Source organism: Lagenorhynchus albirostris, chromosome 11 (genome assembly GCF_949774975.1).
Source record: "Lagenorhynchus albirostris chromosome 11, mLagAlb1.1, whole genome shotgun sequence".
NCBI lineage: Eukaryota > Metazoa > Chordata > Mammalia > Artiodactyla > Delphinidae > Lagenorhynchus > Lagenorhynchus albirostris.
Window position 1 is genome coordinate 564,127 of NC_083105.1, and position 25,951 is coordinate 590,077.

Sequence of the window (25,951 nt, forward strand, 5' to 3'; positions counted from 1 at the left end):
AAAAAAAAAAAAAAAGACAGTGTTGTACTGGCACAGAAACAGAGATATGGATCAATGGAGCAGGACAGAGAGCCCAGAGGTGACCCACGCACCTGCGGCCACCTAGTCCATGACAGAGGAGGCAAGGGCGCACAGTGGAGAGAAGACAGCCTCTTCAGTAAGCGGTGCTGGCGAAACTGGACAGCTACATGTAAAGCAATGAAATTAGAGCACTCCCTGACACCATACACAAAAATAAACCCCAGATGGATTAGAGACCTAAATGTAAGACCAGACACTATAAAACTCTTAGAGGGAAATTTAGGAAAAACATTCTTTGACATAAACCACAACAAGATCTTTTTCGACCCAGCTCCTAGAGTAATGAAAATAAAAATAAAGATAGACAAATGGGACCTAGTTAAACTTAAAAACTTTTGCACAGCAAAGGAAACCATAAACAAGACAAAAAGACAACCCTCAGAATGGGAGAAAATATGTACAAATGAAGCAACAGGCAAGGGATTAATCTCCAAAATATACAAACAGCTCATACAGCTCAATAACAAAAAACAAATAACCCAATCAAAAACTGGGCAGAACCTAAATAGACATTTCTCCAAAGAAGACATACAGTTTGCCAACAAGCACATGAAAAGATGCTCAACATCACTAATTATTAGAGAAATGCAAATCAAAACTACAATGAGGTATCACCTCACACCATTTAGAATGGGCATCATCAGAAAATCTACAAACAACAAATGCTGGAGAGGGTGTGGAGAAAAGGGAACCCTCTTGCACTCTTGGTGGGAATGTAAATTGATACAACCACTGTGGAGAATAGTGTGGAGGTTCCTTAAAACACTAAAACCAGAACTACTATATGACCCAGCAATCCCACTACTGGGCATATACCCTGAGAAAACCATAATTCGAAATGACACATGTACCTCAGGGTTCATTATGACAGATGAATGTATAAAGAACATGTGGTACCTATATACAATGGAATATTACTCAGCCATAAAAAGGAATGAAATTGGGTCATTTGTAGAGATGTGGATGGACCTAGATTCTGTCATATAGAGTGAAGTAAGTCAGAAAGAGAAAAACAAATATCATATATTAATGCATATATGTGGAATCTAGAAAAATGGTACAGATGAATCTATTTCCAGGGAAGGAATAGAGACACAAACATAGGGAGCAGGCATGTAGACACAGTGAGGGAAGGGGAGGGTGGGACGAACTGGGAGATTAGGATTGACATATATACACTACCATGCACCCCTATACACTAACAATGAAAGATCAGAAAGAGAAATTAAGGAAATAATCCCATTTACCATTGCAACAAAAAGAATAAAATACCTAGGAATAAACCTACCTGAGCAGGCAAAAGACCTGTACTCAGAAAACTATAAAACACTGATGAAAGAAATCAAAGATGACACAGACAGATGGAGAGATATACCATGTTCTTGGATTGGAAGAATCAATATTATGAAAATGACTATACTACCTACAGATTTTGATATGTTGTATTCTTATTTTCATTTGTCTTCAGGTATTGTTTTATGTCTGCTTTGATTTTTTTCGTTGACCCAATGTTGTTCAGTAGCATGTTGGTCAGCCTCCACATATTTGTGATCTTCCCAGCTTTCTGCTTGTAGTTGATTTCTAGTTTCATACCGTTGGATTGGAAAATTGCTTGATATGATTCCAATCTTCTTAAATTTATTGACACTTGTTTTGTGTCTCAACATACGGTCTATTCTTGAGAAAGTTCCATGTGCACTTGAGAAGAATGTGTTTTCTGCTGCATTTGGATGGAATGTTCTGTACAAATCTATCAAATCCATCTGGTCCAATGTTTCATTTAAGGCCACTGTGTCCTTGTTGACTTTCTGTATGGGTGAACTATCCGTTGATGTAAGTGGGTGTTAAAATCTCCTATCATCATTGTGTTACTGTCAATTTCTCCCTTTAGGTCTGCTAATGTTTGTTTTAAATATTTTGGTGCTCCCATGTTAGGTGCATATATATTACTAATGTCATGTCTTCTTGATGAGTAGCCTTCTTCATCATCGTATACTACCCATTTTTGTGTCTTGTTACCTTTTTTGGCTTGAAGTCTATTTTGTCTGATATGAACATGGCTGCACCCCTTTCTTCTGGCTGCCATTTGTTTGGAGCATCACCTTTCATTCCTTCACTGTGAGCCTACGTGTGTCTTCAGAGCTGAGGTGAGCCTCCTGGAGGAAGCTTTAGTTGGGTCTTATTTTTTAATCCACTCTGTGTATTTTGATTGGCGACATCAACCCATTTATATTTAGGGTGATTATTGATAGCTGAGAACTTAGTATTGCCATGTTATTTCTTGTTTTCTGGTTGCTCTACAACTCCATTGTTTCTTTTTTCTTGTGTTTCTGTCTGCCATTTTGGTTTGGTGGTTTTCTCTTATGTTTTTCTCAGTTTCCTCTTTTTTGTTTCATGTCTCTGCTCTAGATTTATGTTTTGTCATTATCATGAGGTTTGTATAAAATGTTTCTGAGATAAAATGGTCTTTTTTCTGCTGATAGCATCTTATCTTCATTTACCTACAAGGGTTCTGTCGTTTTCCTCTTCCCCTTTTGTGTTTTTGTTGTCTCAAATTATCTCTTTTTATGTTGTGAGTTTGTTAACAAATTGAAGTAGCCATAGTTTTTTTTCTTCTTTCCCCCTTTTTAACATTTATGCTATAATAAAGTGTTTAAAAACCTATTCTGATAAAGAGTTGCAATTTTCTGTCCATTTATCACCTTACTTGAAGTTTTGTGTACTTTAGCCTTTTTGTTTCTGGTAAAAGAGCTCCTTTCAACATTTCTTGTAAGGCAGATCTAGTGGGTTGTTTGTTTGGGTTTTTTTTAATTGAAGTATAGTCAAATACAATGTTGTGTTAATTTCTGCTGTACAGCAAAGTGACTCAGTTATACATATATATCAGTACACTCTTTTTCATATTCTTTTCCACTATGGTTTATTACAGGATATTGAATATAGTTCCCTGAGCTATACAGTGGAAACTTGCTGCTTAACCATTAGGTCTAGTATTAATGAACTTCCTCAGCTCTTGTTTGTCTCGGAAAGTCTTTATTTCCCTTCATATCTGAATGATAACTTTGCTGGATAAAGTATTCTCGGGTGACAGTTTATATCTTTCAGTACTTTGAGAATATCGTTCCACTCCCTCCTGGCCTGTAGAGTTTCTTCTGAGAAATCTGCTGATAAATTAATGGGGGCTCCTATGTAGGTTAACATCCTTTTTTCCCCAGCTACCTTCAAAATTCTTTGTTATTGACTTTTGACAATTTTAATATAATGTGTCTTAGAGAAGGTCTTTTTGCATTGAGGTAATTAGGTGTTCTCTTAACTTCATGGACTTGTATATCCATAACAGGGAAGAGCCAATTTTCACTCCATGTTGGATCTGTTTCTTTGACTTTAGCCTTTGCTCTTCATTGCTTTTGTTATTATAATCATACATAATGGCCTGCCTCAGGGAACCCTACCCACCTGTGAATGGCTGCAAGAGAGAAGAAATTAACACGTCCAAGGCTGGCCATTCCAGATGTTTGCCCTTGTTACTTTGCTTCCCTCTCTGATTCTATAAAAGAAACTGGTGTCCAGACCCCAATAAGATGGTTATTTTGAGACACTAGTCTGCCATCTTCTCAGTCTGCTGGCTTTCCGAATAAAGTTGTATTCCTTGCCTCAAAAAAAAGAATTTTATCATTTTAAAAATATTTTATTTCTCTTGCCTCTTATATTTGTATCATTTCTAGATTTCTGTTTTTGCTCTTTCTCTCTTCCATATGGTCTGCTCTATTTCCAATTCTTTCTAATGCATCCCTCATCTCATCTATTGAGTTCTTCAGCTCCAGAATTTCTGTTTGGTTTCTTTTTAGAGTTTCAATCTCTTTGGTAAAGTATTCCTTCAGTTCATTAATTTTCTTCCTGAGCCCATTTAACTACCTTTACGAGTTTTCTTGCAGCTCACTGATTTTCTTCATGACAGCTATTTTGAATTCTCTATCAGTTAGATCACAATATTCCATGATTTTAAGTTTGGTTTCTGGAGAACTGTCATTTCCTTTTTGTGGTACAGTGTTATCGTGGTTCTTCGTGGTGCTTGACAAGTTGTTCCTCTGCCAGTGCATGTGAAGTAGCAAACAGCGTTCTGCTTGAGTCTGCGCTGCCTCTTGTTATATTTGAGAGTCAGCACTTTCCACCCTTCACTGCCTCTGCCAGGGGTGTCGCCCTGTGCCCTCATGATCACTTCTTGTACCTCTGGAGTCACTGGTATCTTGCTGCTGCCAGCGTGGCTATTACTGCTTCCTGGGGCACCAGGAGAGTGGGCTCTTCCATTTTGCCTGGGATCCCGTGGGCCGCAGGCTCTGCCACTGCCGGGGGAGGGTTTGGGTAGGGGGAGCCAATGTTGCACAGGTATCCCTGTCATGTCCACTGTAAGGTGCACAGGCTCTGTCACTGCAGGGTCGGGGGAGTCATGGGCCCCTCTGCAGCTGAAGGGATGGGATCCCAGGCCTCATGGCTGCCATGGTGGCTGGGGCGATGGAGTCACGTGCGTCACCTCCCCTGCTACTGCCAAGTTCTCTGGGGCTGCAGGCTCAGCTGCTGCAGGTGGGAATCCAGGACTGCAGGCACCACCCCACTGTTCCCCCAGTTCCACCTCCTCTGTGGGCTCCAGTCCACCCACCTTCAGATGTACAGAAGTGTGGAATTCTCCAGCACCCTAGTGTATGGGGCAGAGGCACCCTTTTAGCATTGTGAATGTTTTACTGGTTGTAGACTGAAGGGGAGAGACAAAGGGAAGGTCTCAATTTGCCATGTTGCAGACATCCCTCCACGAAACACTATTTTTACTTGAAAGAAAATTGACAAACTATGGTTATTCTGACTTGGGTGTTTGGCAAACACTTTCTCAAAAATGAATAAAGTGAGTGTGTCACTTCATGGAAAACAACTGATAGTATTTGTAGCCAATGATAAAATTTGTGCTTTTAAGCAAAACTTAGATTTTTGGAAAACGTGTGTCTATCATCATGAGCTTAAAGTTTCTCAATATTTAAATATTTTTCTGATGAGATTGGTGGTGACATTAACAAGTGTGATTTTTAAAATATTATATAATAAAATCTGTCAAAATTTGGAAGATCTATATAACTCAAGGAACCAGTATTTTCCAAATGACAAATGAATGCATGATGTTTTAAAATTATGCATAACTAAAAGACCCATTCTGCATGCAAGACAGAGCAATAGATTTTGATGTAGCAGAAGACGAAAAATGGGACATCCCTGGTGGTGCAGTGGTTAAGAATCCACCTGCCAATGCAGGGGACACGGGTTCGAGCCCTGGTCCAGGAAGATCCCACATGCCACGGAGCAAGTAAGCCCGTGCGCCACAACTACTGAGCCTGCGCTCTAGAGCCCGTGAGCCACAACTATTGAGCCCGTGCACCACAACTACGGAAGCCTGTGTGCCTAGAGCCCGTACTCCACAACAAGAGAAGCCACCGCAATGAGAAGTCTGTGCACTGCAACGAAGAGTAGCACCCACTTGCTGCAACTAGAGAAAGCCCGTGTGCAGCAATGAAGACCCAATGCAGCCAAAAATAAAAAGATAAATAAATAAATTTATTAAAAATTTTTTCTAAAAAAAAAAAGACAAAAAAGTTCATTGATATGGTTTCAAATTCCAAATTGCAACTAACCTCTAAGAAACTACCTCTTGTCAACTCTTGGTGTAGTATCAACGAAGATCCACAATTATCTGAAAAAGCTATTGTTTGCTTCCAACTACAAATCTAAGTCAGGCTGGGTTTTCTTCATGTTTCAACCAAAACAACACATGGAAGAGACTGACTGCAGAAGCAGGTACAAGAACCAGCCATCTCCAGTTAAGCAGACACTGAAGAAACTTGCAAAAATGTAAAAAACAATGCCACTATTCTCATCAAAGTTTTATTTTATAAAATAGTTACTTTTGTAAGATATTATTTATGTTGACATGTTGAGGGCTTATTATCATTTTAAATGAATAAATAAATCATTCCCTCATGCACATACCATACTTCTTCAAGTGCTCAGTCAGAAAAATCAAATCCTGTCCAAGGGAGAAAAATTAGTCTGGACTCAGAAATTTTCATCTCCAATATTCAAGTCTAGGACACAATGGAATGATGAGACAACAGCTGTGAGGGAAAGAAGTAGTGACTGTGGCAGGACAGGAAAATGATCCCCCAAGAGAGAGTCACATCCTAATGCTTGGAACCTGTAAATGTTACCTTATTTGGAAAAAGGATCTTTGCAGGTTTGATTTAATTAAGGATTTTGAGATGAGATTATCCTGGATTATCCAGGTTGGCCCTGAATATGATCACAGTGTGTTTATAAGAGAGCTAGAGGGAGGGTTTCCCTGGTGGCTCGGTGGTTAAGAATCCGCCTGCCGGTGCAGGGGACACAGGTTCGATCCCTGGTCTGGGAAGATCCCACATGCCGCAGAGTAACTAAATCCGTGTGCCACAACTACTGAGCCTGCGCTCTAGAGCCCATGAGCCACAACTACTGAAGCCCGCGTGCCACAACTACTAAAGCCCACGTGCCTAGAGCCCCTGCTCCACAACAAGAGAAGCCACCACAATGAGAAACCCTCGCACCACAACAAAGAGTAGCCCCCACTCGTCGCAACTAGAGAAAGCCCGCACGCAGCAACGAAGACCTAACGCAGCCATAAATAAATAAATTTATTTTTTTTTTAAAAAAGAGAGAGAGCTAGAGGGAGATTACACAGACAGAAGAGGTGGGAGCAGTGTTGACCACGGAGCAGAGACTGGAGTGATGCAGCCACATGCTCAGGAATGCTTGCAGCCTCCAGAAAAGACAAGGAATGGATTCTCCCTTAGAACCTCTGAGGAAGGGCAGCCCTGGCGACACCATCATTTCAGCACAGTGACAGTGATTTCACACCCAAAGACTTGGGTATAAGTGGTTTGTTCAGGAAGTGATTCCATGAAACACAGAGATGAAGGAGGAAAAGAGTGGGACAGGAAAGGAGGAATCGAAACGTAGGCGTGTGCTCCTTAGGTTACTGCTCTGGGTAACAACGCCTTCACTTCAGCAGGACCTCCTGAGAAGTGTACAGAATACCTCTTGGGATTGTCCAACCATTCCTCCACTGACTCCTGTCTCCAGGCCCTGAGGTTGCCCCCCAGAGACCGAGGCTGCGCTGGTGAGCAGGCCAGGTAGGCTCCTGTGGTATCAGAGAAGGCCTGGGGCAGGAAGTTCAAAGACACACAGCAGGTGCCAGAGATGCATCTCTGTAAGTCCACTGCAATTAAAGGTGTGCTGAGGGCATCATTCAAGACACCAGCTCTTGTATCCCACAGTCTACGCAGGCACCACGTTAAGTCCACGCTGCCGTGATTCTTTGAGGTGAAGTCTCGAAGGTCATGACCTTTACAAAAGCCTTAATATAAGAGTGTCAGTAGAACAAATACAGTCCCCACTGCCACACCTGCTCCTGAGGCTGTAGCTAATATTGGTCATGTCCCTTCTCCTTTGCCCATTCTAGGTTTCCCTCACTGTCAGCCAGCATTTCAGCCGGTCCACGTTGCTCTCCTGGTCAGGTTACGAGACCTCCATCCCCGAAGGCTCTGAGCCCTTGGCAGGTTGTGGCTGCTCTTATCACTTGGCATGGAAGCAACCAGACAGAACCAGGCGAGTCCTCCACGCTAGACCAACTCCTGATTGCCCCACTAAGTATCTACCTCTAATAATCGGGACCTACTATCCCCTCCTTCTTTGCCTGCTGGTTCACCGGCACAAGGAGCTCAAAGTGACCTGGTGGAATTTGCAGATTCTGGTTCAGTGGAGGAGTCCTTCCCTGGAATCAGTGGAAGCTCCCTTGTGGAAGTGTTCCCTACCTGGGAACCAGGGGGTCTAATCCAGCAGAGCTCTAGGCTGCTCGTAGGTAATACAGGGTATCACAGAAGCGGTACAGCCCACAGCAATCTATACATTGCTGTACCTTTTTCACTGTAAAATGAGTTTCTTGGTCCAAGGTAATGTTATACATGATCCCGTGTTGGTAAATCGAGCATTCTCTAAGCTTCTAGATAGTAATGCTACTCTAAGACCTTGTGGATAGGGAAGGCAAACTCATATCCAGAGCAGGTATCAATTCCAGTAAAGATGAATCAATCTCTCTCCTGGGTGGAAAGGATCTGCTGTAACGAACCTGTCACCAAGTCATCTAGGGATGGTACCATATCAGGAGCTCAGCACTAAGACTGCTAACAGGTCAGAAATTCATAGGCAGTAATAATTAGATAAGCCTTGATTAGAAAGAGCCTGTGTTGGTGGGCATAGCTTGCCACCATGACAACTCCATTCATGGCCTCACCTTACAAGCACAAGTGTAGCCAGGGACAGAAGCTGACTGACATCTGTCCATCCAATTTGTTACCCAGTGACCCCTGTGCAGTGGGTATGAACATGAGGCACAAAGATACACACACTTGTGGCCAGTGCTACAGGTCCATCTCCTTTCCCAGACCTCCTTGTCTCCAGTATCCCCTCTCGCTCTTGCCAGGTCCCTGACCAACGAGCAAGGCATCTGTCTCAACCCAGAAGTTTATGTGCTCACCTTCCTTAGGCCACTATTCTGTCCACTCCCTTCCCTCCCTACGAAGTGAGTATCCAAGTGTACTGCTCAAAGCTTTGGTCTCTGGAAGAATTCTCTTCATTACTGTCGTTCAGAGCCACCTGAAGTGGGATGGTAGCGCAGCAGTACTTCATTTTCAGCTCATACCAACACATCAAGCTGACCCGTCTGTGAACCAGACCTAAATTTGTCTTCCTGTCTGCTAAGAAGCACTGGTACAACAAGGTGGGAGACGTGCGGGCCACAGCCACCTCTTCCTATAAATGACCAGTACTCTCTGGACAGACTGGGGTCCAAACCTTTTTCATTGGGCAATGAATTGCTACTGAGCCTGGTGGATTTGCCAGTATCTAGTTTAGGACAGGCAGATTTGGTCACATGATAATTTGATGCACCATAATCAGGCACCCAGTCTCTAATTGGGCCCCATAGTGTGTCAGAAGCTGCTTTCAGTTGGTGAGTAGTTCTTCTCTGTAGCTGGCATGGTCTTGCTTCAGAACCCTAGGGGTGAGCACTCCAAATCTCCTGTCGGAGCCTACCAAAGGTGCTGCACAGGGTCCCTATCTGCCACAGACAAGCCATAACCCATTGGTTCTATTAAGAGACAGGGGAACCCATCCTCCAGTGTGGATCTTCACCAGAGCCCTCCTTTGCTCTGGGCCCCATTCAAAACCAGCAGTCTTCCAAGCCACCCGATAAATGGGTCAGAACAGTATTCCCAAGTGTGGTACATGCTGACTCCAAAATCCAGAGGTGCATGGAGTGGTAGGCCTCATTTTTCATGTTAGGGATGCAAGATGCAGCAACTTGCCCTTATCTCAGAGGTGGCAGCCTGGTTTGCCCTACAACACTGCACCCCTGGAAACTTCACTGATGACAGGCCCCAGAACTTTTGAGGGTTTATCTCTCATCCTCTGACATGCACTGTCTTACCAGGGACAGAGCACTTGTCACTTTCTTCCTCACCGTGTCCAATTAGCATAATTTCAACAGTTTTATGGAGAATGTCCAGATGATCAAGGTCTCAACGATTACACTGTGACAGAAAGCATGACTTAAAACAGACTTGAAGTAAGACAACGTATACGTTTGGCTGTCCTTCCCATATAAAAGTGAACTGCTTTTGGAAACTCACTCTTTACTACTGGAAATGGAAAGGAATGTTCACCACATCCATTGCATTATCAGGTGCCAGAGGTGCATTGATCAGTTCCAGCACAGATACCTCACCTGACACAGCTGCTGTGATTAGGGATGCTAATTGGCTAAGTTTGTGGTAGTCCACCATCATTTACTGGAATCCATCTGGATTGTGCAGGGGCCACGCAGGTGAATGGAAGGTGATGTAGTAGGGATTTATGTCTTTGAGAGTAAGCAGTCTCTGCAATCCCACATGGAATGCAGCATTGGAGAGGGTGGGGAGTTTCAGAGGCTTCCACTTTGCTCTTCCTACCATGACTCTTCTTATTCCACAGATCAGGGATCAATGTACAGGCTCTCCCCACCGCTAGGTATAATTACCCCAAGTATGTACTGGGACCAGAGAAGCGACCTCAACACTTGGGTCAGGACTCTGCTTATCATCTGACTTCCACAGCCTCCACTCCAACCAGTGACTCATGACGCTTCATATACCCTGGCACACGTGTCACCTCAGATCTTGTACCCAACAGCCCTTGAAAGGTCTGGATAGTCCCTTTTCCAAAGTAAATGTGTTACTTTGTTAAGAGGCGCTGGGTCCCTTTGGGGAAAGATTAGAGGAATATTTTTTTATGTACTTATGGTGGCACTGTAGGATCCTTTCTATAAGAGACCAAGCCTCCCTTTCAACCAGTGGACTCCAGGTCTCAGAACTGGCTCAGATTTAAATACAGAGTGAGGGATCATGATTTCCCATTGCAGTGACTGACATTTGCTTTCTGATCACCAATTCTTGATTTTTTTCTCGTTATTCAAATCAAACACCACTCAGGTCAGCTGTTCATCTACTTCACCCCAAAGAACACCATGGTCCAACAGCGCCACAGATCCCCGTGGATCAAGTCTTCCTGGTCGCCACTCCAGCATGGGGCAGAAGAAATGCAAGGAGGCATTTCAAACTGCTGCGGTGGGACAAGGAGACGTGATGCAGCCCCAGGTGCCTGCTCCAAGCTGTGAGCCTCTCCTCCTGGGCTTGATTTTAGGTCCGGAGGCAAGAGGGGTAGTGGAGCAGGACATGAAGACAGTGGTTTCAAGCGGGGTAACAATAGCCTCCTCCAGCGGCGGGCTTCAACTGACAAGGGAGTCTCAGCGGTGAGGAGGGATTTAAGGTTACGCATCAACAAATGTTTATTCGGCACCTACCAGGTGCCCCACACTCCCCACCCCCTAGATGTGAGCCACACACACACACTCTCTCCCTTTCCCCCACACTCAGGACTCGCCACACTCATTCAACGGTCCTCTTCCTTGCCCAACTGCCCCGGGGGCCAAATCTGTACAGTGAGGGGCTGCCGCCGCCGCTGCCCGCGCTGCCCTGTCCGCTCCCAGATCCTGACGAAGGCCCACCTCGCCTCACGAGCACTTTCCCGGTGACACCGCCTTTAGGCGCCGGACCGGCTTCTCAGCCCGGTACGCGCCACCCGCCCACGTGGTTCGCTCACGTGACACGCCACTGCGCCGTGGGCCCTACCGCTCAGGACGCTTCTGATTGGCCCGAACCATTTCCTGCTTCCGAGTTAAGGTCCAAACAGCACTGTCTTTTCGAGCGGCCCCGCCAAGAGAGAGAGGCCATTGGCCTTTGCTCTGAGCAGGGGCGGGGCACAGCCTTCGGAACTAGCACCCGGACGAGGGTCTCCGAGACAGCCGAGCGGCGCCGCAAAGAGCCGAATAGAGCCAAGGAGACCCGAGTACGACCCGAGCAGCGCAGGCTGGCCGGAAGCGGAGCCGAGCGCAGCCGGAAAGAGCCGAGCGCGCCCGAAGGGTCTGTGCGCGGCGGGGCGTTGGCCGAGTCAAGCCCGAGCCATGGCGGCTGAGGGGACAGATGTGGCCAGAGGCGGGGCTGTTGGAGGCCGCCTGGCCAAGGGCAGCTTGCGGCAGGCTATGTGCCCCGACGCGGCCCCGAGCCGGAGGCGCGGCTCGGCGCGGTCGCGAGACGCCGAGCGCCGAGCCTACCAGTGGTGCCGGGAGTACTTGGGCGGGGCCTGGCGCCGAGTACGGCCGGAGGAGCTGAGGGTTGACCCCGTGAGGTGGGAGGTCAGGGGTCAGCCCCTCTTGTGCGCGGGCCGGGGTCAGGCTTAGGCTCGGGCCCTCGGGACACTCAGCGTTCCTGGGCCGGGGGCGGGGCAGGGCCGGGAGCTACGGGGGGGCGCGGGGGCTGGACGCCGGGCCGGTGGAGCGGATGGCGGGCTGAGCGCGCCCTGCTGTGGGTCTGCAGCGGAGGCCTCAGTAACCTGCTCTTCCGCTGCTCGCTGCCTGACCACCTGCCCCGCGTTGGCGAGGAGCCCCGGGAGGTGCTGCTGCGGCTGTACGGGGCCATCCTGCAGGTGAGGAGGGAGTGAAGGCCGCAGTGGCCTCAGGTCCTCTCACCCAAGTGTGGCAGGTGGTATGGTCCCTACTAAGCAGTTGAGGACACTGAGCCTTAGGAGCTAAGTATTTTGTCCATTGTGATACTAACGCCTGCGCTCTGGAGCCCCGGGCAATAGAACAGGAAGTCCAGATAGAACCAACCAAATAGAACCAGATAGAACCAGATGTGGTGGGAGGAGCAAGAAGACCCTCGTGTTTGTCAGCGCCACTTTGCCTCTGGCCCCTTGTGACCGTGGTCCCTTCGCTGTCTGTTTTTCTTAAGGGAGTGGACTCCTTGGTCCTTGAAAGTGTGATGTTCGCCATCCTTGCAGAGCGGTCACTGGGGCCCCAGCTCTACGGAGTCTTTCCAGAGGGCCGGCTGGAACAGTACATCCCAGTACGAGCCCGGCCCCGACCTCCCCGAAGCATCTCCTTCCCCAGCCCCTATTCCCCTTCCCAATGTCTGCTTTCACATCCCTCACCCCAGGTAGGGAATTTTCCCCAAGCCCTGACTTCCCCCACCTCCGTTGCCCCACCCTTCCCCCCTCCTGCCCCAGCCCCTTCACCACCCTGATAGGTTCCTGGGTGCAGAGCAGGCCACTGAAGACGCATGAGCTTCGAGAGCCCGTGTTGTCCGCAGCCATCGCCACGAAGATGGCCCAGTTCCATGGCATGGAAATGCCTTTCACTAAGGAGCCCCACTGGCTATTTGGGACCATGGAGCGGTGAGTCGGGGGCCTCCTCAGGGCTCCTGCACATAGGCCGAACCCTCATGTTGGCAGTTACTACGCTGGGGTGTGACTGAATGCATCTAGTGCTCTGTCTACCTCTCCAGCTGAGTGGATCAAGTGTCCCACTGTCTAGCATGGTTTCTCACACAACAGGCTTCCAAATGATTGCCAGACAAGTCATTCGGTGACCGAACGGGTAGGACAGAGGGGAGGGATAGCAGAGTGAGTATATCCTGTTCTTGGGGCTTCAGGTATTTAAAGCAGATCCAGGACCTACCCACCACTGGCCTCCCCCAGATGAACCTGCTGGAGATGTACAGCTTGCAGGACGAGATGGGCAGCCTCAGGTGAGGGCAGGCAGGATGGGGCAGGGGTGGGGGGGTGGGGACAGAAGAGCACAGGAGATGTGCCAGGCACCTAGTGGGGTCCTACCCAGGATTTGCTGAAGGCTGGGGTCAGGGCCTCGCCCATGCGCGTGCCTCTGACCCTCCTTTCGTCACTCCTGCTCAGGACCCATGCCCGTGTTCCCCTGCAGGAAGTTGCTAGACTCTACCCCATCACCAGTGGTCTTTTGCCACAATGACATCCAGGAAGGTAGGAGAAGGCATCTGAGTCTCCCAGCCTCAGGTGAGGGGGGCCAGGGGACCCTGCAGTGACCAGAACCTCACCACATTTCTCCAGGGAACATCCTACTGCTCTCAGAGCCAGAAAATGTTGACGGCCTCATGCTGGTCGACTTCGAGTACAGCAGTTATAACTACAGGTGAGGGTAAGAGGATGGCCTCCCATGGGTCTGTTCCCACAGTGCCCTGGAAAAGCAGACCAGGCCTTCATCTCTGCATCCCAGCTGCCCAGCGTATTTGGGGACTGAGTGTCCACCTTATTCCCTCAGGGGCTTTGACATTGGGAACCATTTTTGTGAGTGGGTTTACGATTACACTCATGAGGAGTGGCCTTTCTACAAAGCGCAGCCTGCAAACTACCCCACCCGGGGACAGCAGGTATGTGGGCCAGAAGCTGGGAGCAGGACCTGGCTTAGAAGGGAGAAGGAGGTTGAAGTCTGGAAGGAATGGCGAGCAAGGGTGTTAACTGGGAAATGCTCCCCAGTCTCCCCATTTCCTGACTCTTGTCTTTTGATTTCAGCTCCATTTTATTCGCCACTACCTGGCAGAGGTAAAGAAAGGTGAGACCATCTCCCAAGAGGAGCAGAGGAAACTGGAAGCAGATTTGCTGGCAGAGGCTAATAGGTGAGGAAAGACGTGTGGGGCAGGGGTGGAGCAGGGTGCAGAGGCAAGGGGGGGAATGTGGCAGGTAGACTCACTGGGCTGCAGGTTAGGGGTCAGTGCAGAGTGGGGGCAGGAAGTGGGGATGAGGTCTGAGGCTGATGGGGAAGAACAGTTTGAGAGTGGGAAGAGTCAGGACAGGGTAGGGGTTAAGACGATAGGGGAGAAGTTAGAGCTTTGGGGCTTGACCAGCCTGGAGGAGGGGGTTCAGGCAGTGCCAAATGTGCTCTGAACCCCCCTTTTCCTGCTCCCCCTCAGGTATGCTCTGGCATCTCATTTCTTCTGGGGTCTCTGGTCCATCCTCCAGGCATCCATGTCCACTATAGAATTTGGTTACTTGGTAAGTAACCAGGTTGGGTGAGTTAGGTGTGGGGACAGGGCGCAGCAGAGGCCTTGGACCCTCTAGGCCAGCTGTGGGCAGACTGAGGGGGGTGTGGGGTGCTAGTCCCACCCCTTTTCACCAGTGCGCGGGTTTCCTTCCTTAGGAGTACGCCCAGTCTCGGTTCCAGTTCTACTTCCAGCAGAAGGGAGAGCTGACCAGCTTCCACCCCTCATCCTGACTCTCCACATCCCAACTCCTTGGATTTCTCCTGGAGCCTCCAGGGCAGGACCTTGGAGGGAGGGACAAAGGGGAGGCCCTGGGGACTGGGCTGAGCCCGAGTGAGACTGGGGTTAAGGAGGCTGACCTTCCCCCTCACCCCCCGAGTTTGAGCAGGTCCCCACCGCAGGCAAGTGGGCAGAAGCCCTGGGATGTGTACCTTAAGACAATAAACTAGCTTCTTCCTTCACACCGTCCTAACCCTGCTTGGGTGCGGCGGCAAGTACCGACCAGGGACTGCACACAGATTGACAAAGGGGCCACTGCTAGGAGCCTCAGTTTCCTCTCCTGAAAAGCGTGGCTGTTGGGTGATCTGGGCTTGAAAGTGGTTAGGGGTCCATTCTGCTGTCCCCCACCCCGGCTCCAGCTTAGAAGTGATAAATACTCAGAGGACTTGGGTCGGGCAGTGGGGAGTTCCGGGGTACAAAGAGGGCCCCGGGGTGGGGCTGCCCAACCCTGAGCACTGGAGATCAGGGAACAGGAGGCACAGCTGACACACTGGTGACCTTTTCCCTACATTCGGCTATTTTTAGCTCTAATGCCACCATCCTCACGTGAGACCCGTTGGGCGCCCCAGGCTCTCAGACCTTTGAGCCATCTTCATCTTGCGGAAACCCGGCTCCCCCCCACTCCTGATTCTCGCCTCGGAGCCGGGGAGATTCTGGTTGCCAATCCCCAACTGTTCTCTCAACCCAAATTTGGGAGTGGGTGTCAGGTTCCCGGTGAGGGCGGGACTTAGGTGGCCAGGCCTGAAGGACGTGGGGACACAGGCCATAGTGACTGTCCCCACAAGCGGACAGGAGCACACCCGAGCCGTGAGTGGAGTTGGGGGTGGCTCTGGGCTGCCGGCCTGGCCCAGGGCTCTGAGCCGGCAAGTGGGGCGGGGGAGGGGGGTTGAGGCTGGTGCCAGGGTCCCACGTGGCAGCGCTGGGGGTACGCAGACCCCGCCTCACTCCAGACCAGACCGACTCCGCTTCCGGGGCCCCTCTAGCCCCCACCCCGAGGCCGCCCTACACTGTCCTCGAGATTCCTGACGTTTTCAAGGCCCTGACCCCCTTGCGACCCCCGCACCATCGCACGAAGGTTCTGCGGCGGTTGGCGAGGCTGGGGGGCCAGGGGTGGGGGCCTCGGCGCTGCGGGTGGCCGACCCAGGGCGGAAGGGGAGGGAGGCGGGCTGGGGGCGCGGCCAGTGCCCGGGGGCGGGGCCTCGACGCGGGCGGCCGAGCTGCCCGCACACCCTCCTGCCACCTCCCAGGTGCCCAGCAACTCCCAGGTGCCCAGCAACCCACAGGATGGCGGAAGCGCACCAGGCTGTGGCCTTCCAGTTCACGGTGACGCCAGAGGGGGTCGACTTCCGGCTCAGTCGGGAGGCCCTAAAACACATCTACCTGTCCGGCATAAACTCCTGGAAGAAACGCCTGATTCGCATCAAGGTGGGCGCAGGTGGTTCTGGTCTCTTCCAGCAGGTGCAGAATCGAGCCTTCCAGGGAGGCAGAGGCTAGGTGTCAGCTGCTGCCCATTGTCAAGGTCCTCCACCCCCATCTCGGCTGACAGCTCTGTGGAGTGACAGGCTCCAGCAGTGCAGAAACCAGAGGGGTGCTCAAGGCGTGGAGAGGAGATGGGTGTGCATGAAGTGTCAGTGGGACACAGTAATCAGGTGCTGCAGGTGTGGGAGTGTGGAGGGGGGTCCACCAGACGTGAAGGAGAAGTGAAAACAGGCAAAGACTTCATAGGTGCCTGCTTACCCCAGTCCTTGCTCTGTGAGCATTCCTGTTTTTGCCCACAGAATGGCATCCTCAGGGGTGTGTACCCTGGCAGCCCCACCAGCTGGCTGTTCGTCGTCATGACGACACTGGGTTCCTCCTACTGCAACGTGGACATCTCCATGGGGCTGGTCTGTTTTATCCAGAGATGGCTTCCTGAGGGGTAAGAAGTGGGGCCATGAGAAAGGGCTGGGTGGGCTCCAAGGCCAAGGTTCCTGAGCTGGGCAGTTACAGGACAACAGCCATTGGAGGTAATAGGGGCAGCCCTCCCTGGGGGCGACCACCATCTCAGTCCCTACTTCTGTAACTTCGAGTGTGACGCACTCAGAGGCTCAGATGTGAGTGTGTCCGGGGAGTTTTTCCTCCCTTGGTGCCTCCCCCGAGATGGCTCATATACATCAGGACTGCAGAGTCAGAATCTCCCTGAGGTTGGTCTCAAGTGGACCCCCCTGCAGTCCTCTCCCCTTCTCTGATAGATGTGGCCCCTACCGGAGCCCACAGACGCGGACACTTCTCAGCATGGCCATCTTCTCCACGGGGGTCTGGATGACGGGCATCCTCTTCTTCCGCCAAACCCTGAAACTGCTGCTTTCCTACCACGGTTGGCTGTTTGAGATGCACGGCCAGATCAGCCACTTCACCAGAGTCTGGGCTGTGAGCAGAAGCTGGTGGAGGGGTCCAGGCATCGGGTTTGAGACCCCAGGGCCTCACTTTGGGTTCTGAGCTGGAGGGGACAGCCAGGCGGGGCACTGGTGCCTGGCGGGGTTTGTCCCGGTTTTGAGGGTCTGGGGTACCCCTCCAGTGTTTGCTAGTTTCCATTCTTTCCCCCAGCTTCCCCCTCAACATTCTCCACTCTGTACCCCCAGATGTGTGTCCGCCTTCTGTCCGGCCAGCGGCCCATGCTCTACAGCTTCCAGACATCTCTGCCCAAGTTGCCCGTGCCCAGCGTGTCAGCCACGATTCATCGGGTGAGGGCCTGGGTCAGACGTCCCAGTGGGCAGGGCAGGCTGGACTCAGAGAACTTATCCAAACATAAGGGACTGTCCCCTACAAAGAGTCGGCTTGAGAGGGAGCAATGGGGCTGGGCTTGGAAGACGGTCAGGACAGAGGCAGCTCTTGCTGACTGGCCCTCACACGGGCAATAACTTGGCTGGACAGTACCTAGAATCCGTGCAACACTTATTGGATGACGAGGAATATTACCGAATGGAGACGCTGGCCAAGGAATTCCAGGAGAAGACTGCCCCCAGGCTGCAGAAGTACCTGGTACTCAAGTCATGGTGGGCAGCCAATTATGTGAGTTCTACCTCCCGGGCTTACCCTCTCCCACCCTGTGTCCTGGCTGCTCACAGCCCACCCTCCTCTGCCCCAGCTCCAACCTCCCACCCACCCGCAGGTGAGCGACTGGTGGGAAGAGTATGTCTACCTTCGAGGCAGGACTCCCCTCATGGTGAACAGCAACTATTATGTCATGGTAAGGGCTAGAGCCACACTGGCTCCTGTGTGCTCAGCTCTGTCCCCAGCTCTGGTCTCAGGGCAAGGAACCTGGACGACAGTTCAGAGCCCTAGTGGTGGTTTCTGTAGGCAAGTGGGGGTTCTGAAGTGAGGCCTGAAGGAGAGGGAAGATGCGGGGGTGGGGGTGGTGGTCATATCCTGGAAGAATAGTCAGGAAGCAGCTCGCAGGCGATGGGGATACTGAGGGTCTGGAGAGCCCAGTAGACCCCACAGGCTGATACTGTCACTCCCAGAGTTCCTCAGGCTCACTGTTCTGCCCAGCTCAGGCGCTCTCACTTCCTTCCTTGTTCCCTCACTGGCTTTCCAGCCACAACTTCCCAGCCGTCCTGACGCCATTACCAGGGAGCTTCCTTAAGTGTGTCTTAAGCAGATCCAGAGCTGTTTCTTGTAGAGCTCAGGGCGTCACTGTCGGTCCCTATCCCACATGACTGACCCTTTTCCTGCTCCTAGTACAAGACTGTGCACAGCCAGCTGGGAGAGGCTGCCCAGCCACTGCCCTGTGCACCTCTTTGCTCTCCCACTTCCAAAGCACGTTTCAAGTAGCATGCTGGCATTTTCCTCCTCCACAAAGCTGTCTTTCCAGAAACCTATATGCAATTTGTCTAGACCAGAGGTTTTAAGCTGTTTTGTAGTGGCAGGACCTCTTCCTCAAAGAAAAATAAACAAAACATCAACAAATACAATGGGTTTGGAAAAGCAGCTGAGGTCGAAGCCAGGGCAGGGGGTTATCTGATCAGTAGTTATGCATTTCATTTCTTGTACTTGGTTCTCAGAGGGTGTGCAGGATGGACTGGGGAAAGGGGGCAAGACACCCCAGACAGAGAGATGCCACTGTGCACACCTGTCGCAGCCTCCTTGCAGGCTCCGTTCTCTCCCTGTAGGACTTAGTGCTCGTCAAGAACACAGACGTGCAGGCAGCCCGCCTGGGAAACATTGTCCACGCCATGATCATGTATCGCCGTAAACTTGACCGTGAAGAGATCAAGCCTGTGAGTTGGGTTGGGGGTGAGGGCGTGACCGGGAGAGGAGGCCTGCGTCTGAGCTGTGCTGGGCCGTCCTCCTAGGTGATGGCGCTGGGCATCGTGCCCATGTGCTCCTACCAGATGGAGAGGATGTTCAACACCACCCGGATCCCAGGGAAGGACACAGGTACTAGGCCGCGGCCGGGCGCCCGCGCTGGGACCGCAGGATGGAGGCCGCCCCCTCCCAGCTGTGGGCCCACCACAGCCAGATGCCCTACCGCCTGCTGGTCACCAAGCGTCCTCAGTGTCTCAGGGTCATGTAGCTGCGAAAAATAGTTTGTGGCCGATACTAGACACCTGCTGTTTACAGGCACGGTGCTAGTACTGGGACCCTGGGAGACCCAGGTCAGAGCCCCTCCCCTGCAGGGGCTCACAGTTCGGGAGTCTCCCGCACAAAGATCAACAGGAGGCCTAGTGGAGCTCCCCGCTCAAGGAGCCTGTAGAGGAGGAGGGGTGGGCTCGCCCAGGGCCCCCAGGGCCGCCAAGCAGCACTCGCATTTCTAATGCCAGGACAGTCTGTGGGATTTCCTAGAGCTTTGGTTTTCTCTTCTGTGCAATGCCTCATGGGACTGTGGTTGGCACTAAATGACAGACAGGGAAGCTCAGGGCACGGGGCCTGGCTTGGTGCCAGCAGATTCCACCAGGCGAAGGGTCCATGCGGTCACCTGGTGTGAGGCTGGGGGGCCATCCTGAGTGGCATGGGGGGAGGGAGGAGCTCCCTACCTTCCCGCCTGAGCCCACCCATGGCCTCTGCCACAGACGTGCTGCAGCACCTCACAGACAGCAGGCACGTAGCCGTCTACCACAAGGGCCGTTTCTTCAAGTTGTGGCTCTATGAGGGCTCCCGCCTGCTCAAGCCTCGGGACCTGGAGATGCAGTTCCAGAGGATCCTGGATGACCCCTCCCCACCCCAGCCTGGGGAGGAGAGACTGGCGGCCCTCACCGCAGGGGGAAGGTATTGGGGCCCAGGTTCAGGCGCCGTGAGGAGAGGAGTTGGGTCCTGTGTGCCACCCTGGAACTCGGCCAGAGCCTTCAGCAAGGGAGGAGCGTGGGCCCCAGCGTCCTCTGCGTAAACCAGGACCTGTGGTCGTAAGGGGCGTGGCAGGAGGGTAGCTGCTGTGACCTCTAACTGCTGGTGGCTAGGTGGGGGTGTGTGGAGAAGGGGGACACAGATCCTGGGAGGTGCCCTCACGCCCACAGGGGCCCCCCCGCTCACTCTGCCCTCCTGCCCTCAGAGTGGAGTGGGCTCAGGTACGCCAGGCCTTCTTCAGCTCCGGCAAGAACAAGGCTGCCCTGGATGCCATCGAGCGCGCTGCTTTCTTTGTGGCTCTGGATGAGGAGTCTCACCGCTATGACCCCGAAGACGAGGCCAGCCTCAGCCTCTACGGCAAGGCCTTGCTGCACGGCAGCTGCTACAACAGGTACCGCACCCCCAGCTCCACTGCAGGCCCCACCCCGCCCACCCCTGGCTCCTCCCCTGCCCCGCCCACCTGGGGTCCTCCCCTGCCCCGCCCACCCCAGGCTCCTCCCCTGCCCCCGGGCTCCTCCCCCTGCCCCCACACCGCCACCCCATCTCCGCCCGCTGCAGGTGGTTCGACAAGTCCTTCACTCTCATCGCTTTCAAGAACGGCCAGCTGGGCCTCAACACAGAACACGCGTGGGCAGATGCCCCTATCATAGGGCACCTCTGGGAGGTAGCAGGTCCTGGGAGAGGTCCCGCAGGGCAGGGGCGGGGCGGGGACCGGGGCAGCAGGGCAAGGACGGCCTCTCAGCCTGACCTTGCCCCTGCAGTTTGTCCTGGGCACCGACAGCTTCGACCTGGGCTACTCAGAGACTGGGCATTGTCTGGGCACACCCAACCCTGTGCTGGCCCCCCCTCAGCGGCTGCAGTGGGACATTCCTGAGCAGGTGTGCGGGCCGAGAAGGGGCAGGGGTGGGTGTGCGAGAGTGACAAGTGTCTGAGATGCCCTGTGGCCCTCCCCTCTGTCCCAGCCCCACCCTCAGGGTAAGGGTCCAGAGTGTCTCATGGTCCAGACTGGCTACAGGGAGAATAGAGACCCCAGGACTATTTCGGGGCTGGAGAAAGACATGAGGTGTGAGCTCGTGTCCAGGGAGTACCTGTCGGTGCTTCCTCCCCGACAAAGCCCAGCCAGGCATCTGTGCTGATGCCCCTGGCTTGTCCTTTGCGTCTCCTTCTCCTGAGGATGTCAAGCACACTGAGGCCTGCCCAGCCTTGCCTACATCCTCAGGCCTCCTGGACGTGACCCTGGAGTCCTCCTGGAGAGCTCTGCCCCCAGCTGACCCCTCCGTGTCTTGGCAGTGCCAGGCAGTCATCGAGAGCTCCTACCAGGTGGCCAAGGCGCTGGCTGACGACGTGGAATTGTACTGCTTCCAGTTCTTGCCCTTTGGCAAAGGCCTCATCAAGAAGTGCCGGACCAGCCCTGACGCCTTCGTGCAGATCGCCCTGCAGCTGGCATACTTCCGGGTAGGAGCCCCAGGCCACTGAGCAGGCAGGGGTGGCACCAGGGCCCACTTGCAAGGTTCATCCCTCTGTGTTCCGTAGGACAGAGGCAAGTTCTGCCTGACCTATGAAGCCTCGATGACTAGGATGTTCCGGGAGGGACGGACAGAGACCGTACGTTCCTGCACCTGCGAGTCCACGGCCTTTGTTCAGGCCATGGTGCAGGGGCGCCACCTGGTGAGCCCCCCGTGGCCTCGCACTGACGTGGCCGCTCGGCCTCCTGCCTGCTGTAGGGTCAGGGCTACTCTTCACTGCTCCGTTTCTGCCCCCAGAAAGCAAACCTCCAAGATCTGTTCCGGAAAGCGGCTGAGAAGCACCAGAATGCGTGCCGCCTGGCCATGACAGGGGCTGGCATTGACAGGCACCTCTTCTGCCTTTACGTGGTTTCCAAGTTCCTGGGGGTCAGCTCCCCTTTCCTGGCTGAGGTCAGTGTTGATGGGCGTGCCCTCTGTCCTCAGGCCCTCTCCTGGTGGGTCTCGGCCTGTTTTCTGCCCGGACAGCTGGGGCCAGTGCCCCCGGCCCACACGCCGCCCAGGCCTGTGGACTGGCACCAAGCGGGAGCCTCCCCCTCGTGGACTGGCTGTTGGCGTGAGGTGGGTGGACAGACAAACATGATCAGTCAGGTGGTGGCAGCGCTTGTGAGAGAAGGGCAGAGGCTCAGGGGAACCGGGGCGTCCGGGTGGAGGGAACCTCCAGTGCCCGGACATTGACACTGAGGCAGGAGTGTGGGATGTGGGAGGGACAGTGGGAGGGGTGGGGGGCAGAGCCAGGGGACAGACAGACAGGTCACCCGATGGTGGGTTTTGTGCAGAGGCTGTGACGGTGAGAACAGACTAGGGGACCACGGACAGCAATCAGGAAGGTCCTGTGTCCTGTCCCTTCTGCATCCTTAGCCAGGACAGTGCCAGGCTCACGCACCTGTCCGCAGGTGTGCGTGGCACCTGACTGCCGGCCTCCCTGTTGCAGGTGCTCTCAGAACCCTGGCGCCTCTCCACCAGCCAAACTGCTCAATTCCAGATCCGCATGTTTGACCCAAACAAGTACCCCAATCACCTGGGTGCTGGCGGTGGCTTTGGCCCTGTAAGTGCCCTTGAAGGTGGACAGGTGGGAAGGACCAGGGGCTGGGGTGTCAGCGGAGAGTGCAGGGCCTCGAGGAGGTCAGGCCAGAGGCAGGAGCACCGCCCTGGACCTGCCCTGCCTGGAAACAGGATAGGTACCTGTCGACCCCAGCAAGAAAGGTGGCTGGGACCCCACCCATGTTGACACCCACTGCTGGAGTGACCCTTCCCGGGGCTTCTGTACCCTCTGAAGTGGGCTTATGGAGACAGTCCAGATATCCCACTGAGACACTCATGTGGGCTAGTTTGTCGGGGAGCTAGAGACCCCCTGCAAACCTGAGGGGGGCCTCCTGAGGGAACCTGAGGTCCTGGAACCCCCGGTGGGGTCTTCTCTTCTGTTTTCATACTGTTTCCTGGGGATGGGCCCTTCCTGTGAATCTTGTGGGCAGAGCAAGGATAACATCAGCTTGGCTTCCAGATACTCAAGGTTCAGTTCACCTCTTCTTCTTCACCCCTTGTGCTGCCCTCAGGTAGCTAATGATGGCTACGGGGTTTCCTACATGATCGCGGGTGAGAACACCATCTTCTTCCACGTCTCCAGCAAGTTCTCAAGCTCAGAGACAGTGAGTGTCTCCTGCTCCCACTCAGCCTGAGGAGGGGTCGCCCCCCAGGGCATGTCTGGCTGGGGAAGAATCCTTCCCTGTGGGGACAGAGGGGCGGGGGCTCACCTGGAGGTTGGTCTGAGCTCTTGACTCCCGCAGAATGCCCAGCGCTTTGGGAACCACATCCGCCAAGCTCTGCTGGACATCGCTGATCTTTTCCAAGTTCCCAAGGCTGACAGCTGAGGGCTGGAGAAATGCCAGCTGCCCTTCTGTCCCCACATTGTGGAGGAAGGGGCCTGTGGTCCGCTTGCAGGCACAGCGGTGGCCGTGCACAGGTGCCCAGGCTCCAAGGACACCTCTGGAAGCAGGTGCTCCCTGGGCAGACGCTGCTCCCTGAGGGCTCAAGTGGTGGAGGTAGGGCTGGAGCAAGAAGGGAATCTTCTTTTTGTTTTTTTCTTGCTAGATGTTAATAAAAATAAAGCTGTATAATTCTATTTTAGCCCTTAAGTACCTGTGTTTTTTGGTGGGGGAACTAGGAGGCCCTTTCCCTGCTTCGGCCTGAGGCCAGGGATGTGGCAAGGGAAGGTCTAGGGCTGGAGACTATTTGTGAGAGGTTCTGACCTGCTTTGAAAGGTGGGTCTCTGCTGTCTACACCCACATACGCACTTGGAATAAATTCTTGCTTCAGAATGTCCACCTGTTCCCTGGGCCCATTTCTGTTTGTCTTCTGGAGAGTGGGGCCCTCTGTGCACGGACATGTCCTCTGCACCCCCTTGGGCTGGAGCACAGCTCTGTAGAGGCCCTCGGCATAGGGAGAAGCTACAGTCCCAGGCCTGAGGTCTGGGTGCCAAGTGGTCATGTCTGTGAGAGGGCGCACAAGATAATCTGGAGCAGCAGATGCTCCTTCCCTTGGGTCGGCTTTTTTATTAAAATAATATTACGAGTAAACAAAAAATTATTATGGAAAGTCTAAGCAGGTACTCAATTACTATTGCTGCATGCCTAAACGAAGGTACTCTGGTAGGCGATGAGAACCGGACATGAATTAGATACACTCGCAGGCCTTCTCTTATTAACCAGTGTTTATTGAGCAACCACTGTCTACTTGGCTCTGTGCTGGGGATTCACTGGTGAACAAGGCACCCCCTGCACACGGGGAATTCACTACTCAGTGAGGCAAGCATGGAGCAGGGAATTCAGGCTCTTGAATAATCCATTTAGCAAATACTTACTGAGCGCTACAGTGTGCTAAGCTCTGGAATACAGCAGTGAACAAAACTGGCAAAAACAATCCTTCCCTGTGCGGCTTAGAGTCTAGTGAGGGAGACAGGCAATAACCAAGAAGAATGAGCAAATGACATAGTAAGTCAGAGGGCAGATAAGTACTAAGGAGAGAAGTAAGGGGAGGGAGCAATGGAGGGGTGGATGGCAATTTCAGACAGGGTGGCAGAGGCAGGCCTTCCTGAGTGGGGCCATTTGACTCAGACCAGCAGGAGATGAGGGTGCAATCCATGTATGTACCTGAGGGCAGGGTATTCCTGGCCAAGGGGGCAGCAACAGCCAATGCTTCGGGGTGGGAGGAGCCTGCTGTGGTGGAAGAACAGTACCCGAGGGCCTGTGGCTGGCGTGGAGTCGGCAGCAGCAGGAGGGGACAGGTGGAGTGGCGCAGCAAGGGCCCTGTAGGCCAGGCTCTGGGTTCTCCAAATGATGGGGGAAGCCACCGGGGTTGGAGCAGAGGGTGACATAATCTGTTGTAAACTTTTAATGGGATCACTCTGGCTAACCAGAATATTAGAACAAAGCAGGGTGTAGTAAGGTTAGAAGCAAGAAGGCCTAGCAGAGGGTACTGCTCATGGTGGTGGCAGAGCTGGGAGGAATGATGGGACTAACTAAGGGATGGAGATTCAGGATGCTAGCGAGCCATCGAAGATAATTCACGTTTTCTATTTGGGTGACTGGGTGATTAAACAAGATTTTTAAACGTTGAGTTTAACATACCTGTAAGAAACATTGGTGAAAATGTCTCATAGACTCTTGAAAATATAAATTGAAAGAAAGGAGATTTAGGTTCCTGATAATAGCTTTGAAGGTTGTTTGAACACTGAGAACATGAGAAGATTCACAGGACAGAGGCTTCTAACCTCTTCTGAGTCTCTGTGAGAAGCTTATAAAAATAAATCTATGCTCACAAAATAGGACATTCCGTATCAGAGCTTTCCTGGGCTTCCAAAAGTATCTTCACAGACCTTTGCCTCTCCGGTGCCTGCGTGACCTACCCTGGGAAACTGGGATCTGGTCGGCTTCTGGGAGACATCAGCTCGCCCAGGCCTGGGAGAACAGTGAGCAGATTCCAACAAGCTGCCTTTTAATTAACGTTAAAATTCAGTCAAAATTGTTTTATCTGATTTGTTCTTGGTTGAAGTAAGAGAAGAAAACACAGTGCTTAACCAGGGTATAAACTTCTGGTGACCATCCACCAAATGCAAATCTGCATTAGTACCCCAGAGGTGTGCAGATCTGCATTAGTTAAGGCTAGTAGCCATAACAGACAAAGCTTGAAATCTCAACGGCTTAACCCGATAGAAGTTTAATTCTTGTTCACTTT

The 25,951-nt window shown here is 52.4% G+C and overlaps 2 protein-coding genes across 5 annotated transcripts; both read left to right on the forward strand.

The window, feature by feature from the left end:
- The first annotated feature begins 11,462 nt into the window (after nt 1-11,462).
- CHKB (choline kinase beta) lies at nt 11,463-15,055 on the forward strand. Of its 3 annotated transcripts, none has more exons than XM_060166596.1 (11): nt 11,470-11,934; nt 12,123-12,231; nt 12,537-12,740; nt 12,845-12,978; nt 13,236-13,331; nt 13,520-13,578; nt 13,666-13,747; nt 13,877-13,985; nt 14,128-14,231; nt 14,526-14,607; nt 14,753-15,055. In XM_060166596.1, the coding sequence occupies exons 1-11, from the start codon at nt 11,711-11,713 to the stop codon at nt 14,825-14,827; spliced, it is 1,278 nt and encodes a 425-aa protein (XP_060022579.1). In that variant the 5' UTR covers nt 11,470-11,710; the 3' UTR covers nt 14,828-15,055. The 3 variants fall into 3 exon arrangements, with proteins under 3 accessions (XP_060022581.1, XP_060022579.1, XP_060022580.1); XM_060166597.1 differs by having other exon boundaries at nt 12,537-12,650; XM_060166598.1 differs by lacking the exon at nt 14,526-14,607 and having other exon boundaries at nt 11,463-11,934.
- A 139-nt stretch (nt 15,056-15,194) lies between these two features.
- On the forward strand, nt 15,195-23,845 carry CPT1B (carnitine palmitoyltransferase 1B). Of its 2 annotated transcripts, none has more exons than XM_060166594.1 (19): nt 15,195-15,680; nt 16,121-16,298; nt 16,652-16,791; nt 17,105-17,282; nt 17,495-17,596; nt 17,787-17,924; nt 18,001-18,102; nt 19,025-19,132; nt 19,208-19,292; nt 19,925-20,120; nt 20,401-20,586; nt 20,754-20,859; nt 20,957-21,073; nt 21,486-21,650; nt 21,729-21,863; nt 21,959-22,111; nt 22,653-22,766; nt 23,275-23,367; nt 23,506-23,845. In XM_060166594.1, exons 2-19 carry the CDS (start codon nt 16,158-16,160, stop codon nt 23,587-23,589), a joined length of 2,343 nt encoding a protein of 780 aa, XP_060022577.1. In that variant the 5' UTR covers nt 15,195-15,680; nt 16,121-16,157; the 3' UTR covers nt 23,590-23,845. The 2 variants fall into 2 exon arrangements, with proteins under 2 accessions (XP_060022577.1, XP_060022578.1); XM_060166595.1 differs by having other exon boundaries at nt 18,025-18,102.
- Nucleotides 23,846-25,951: the final 2,106 nt, after the last annotated feature.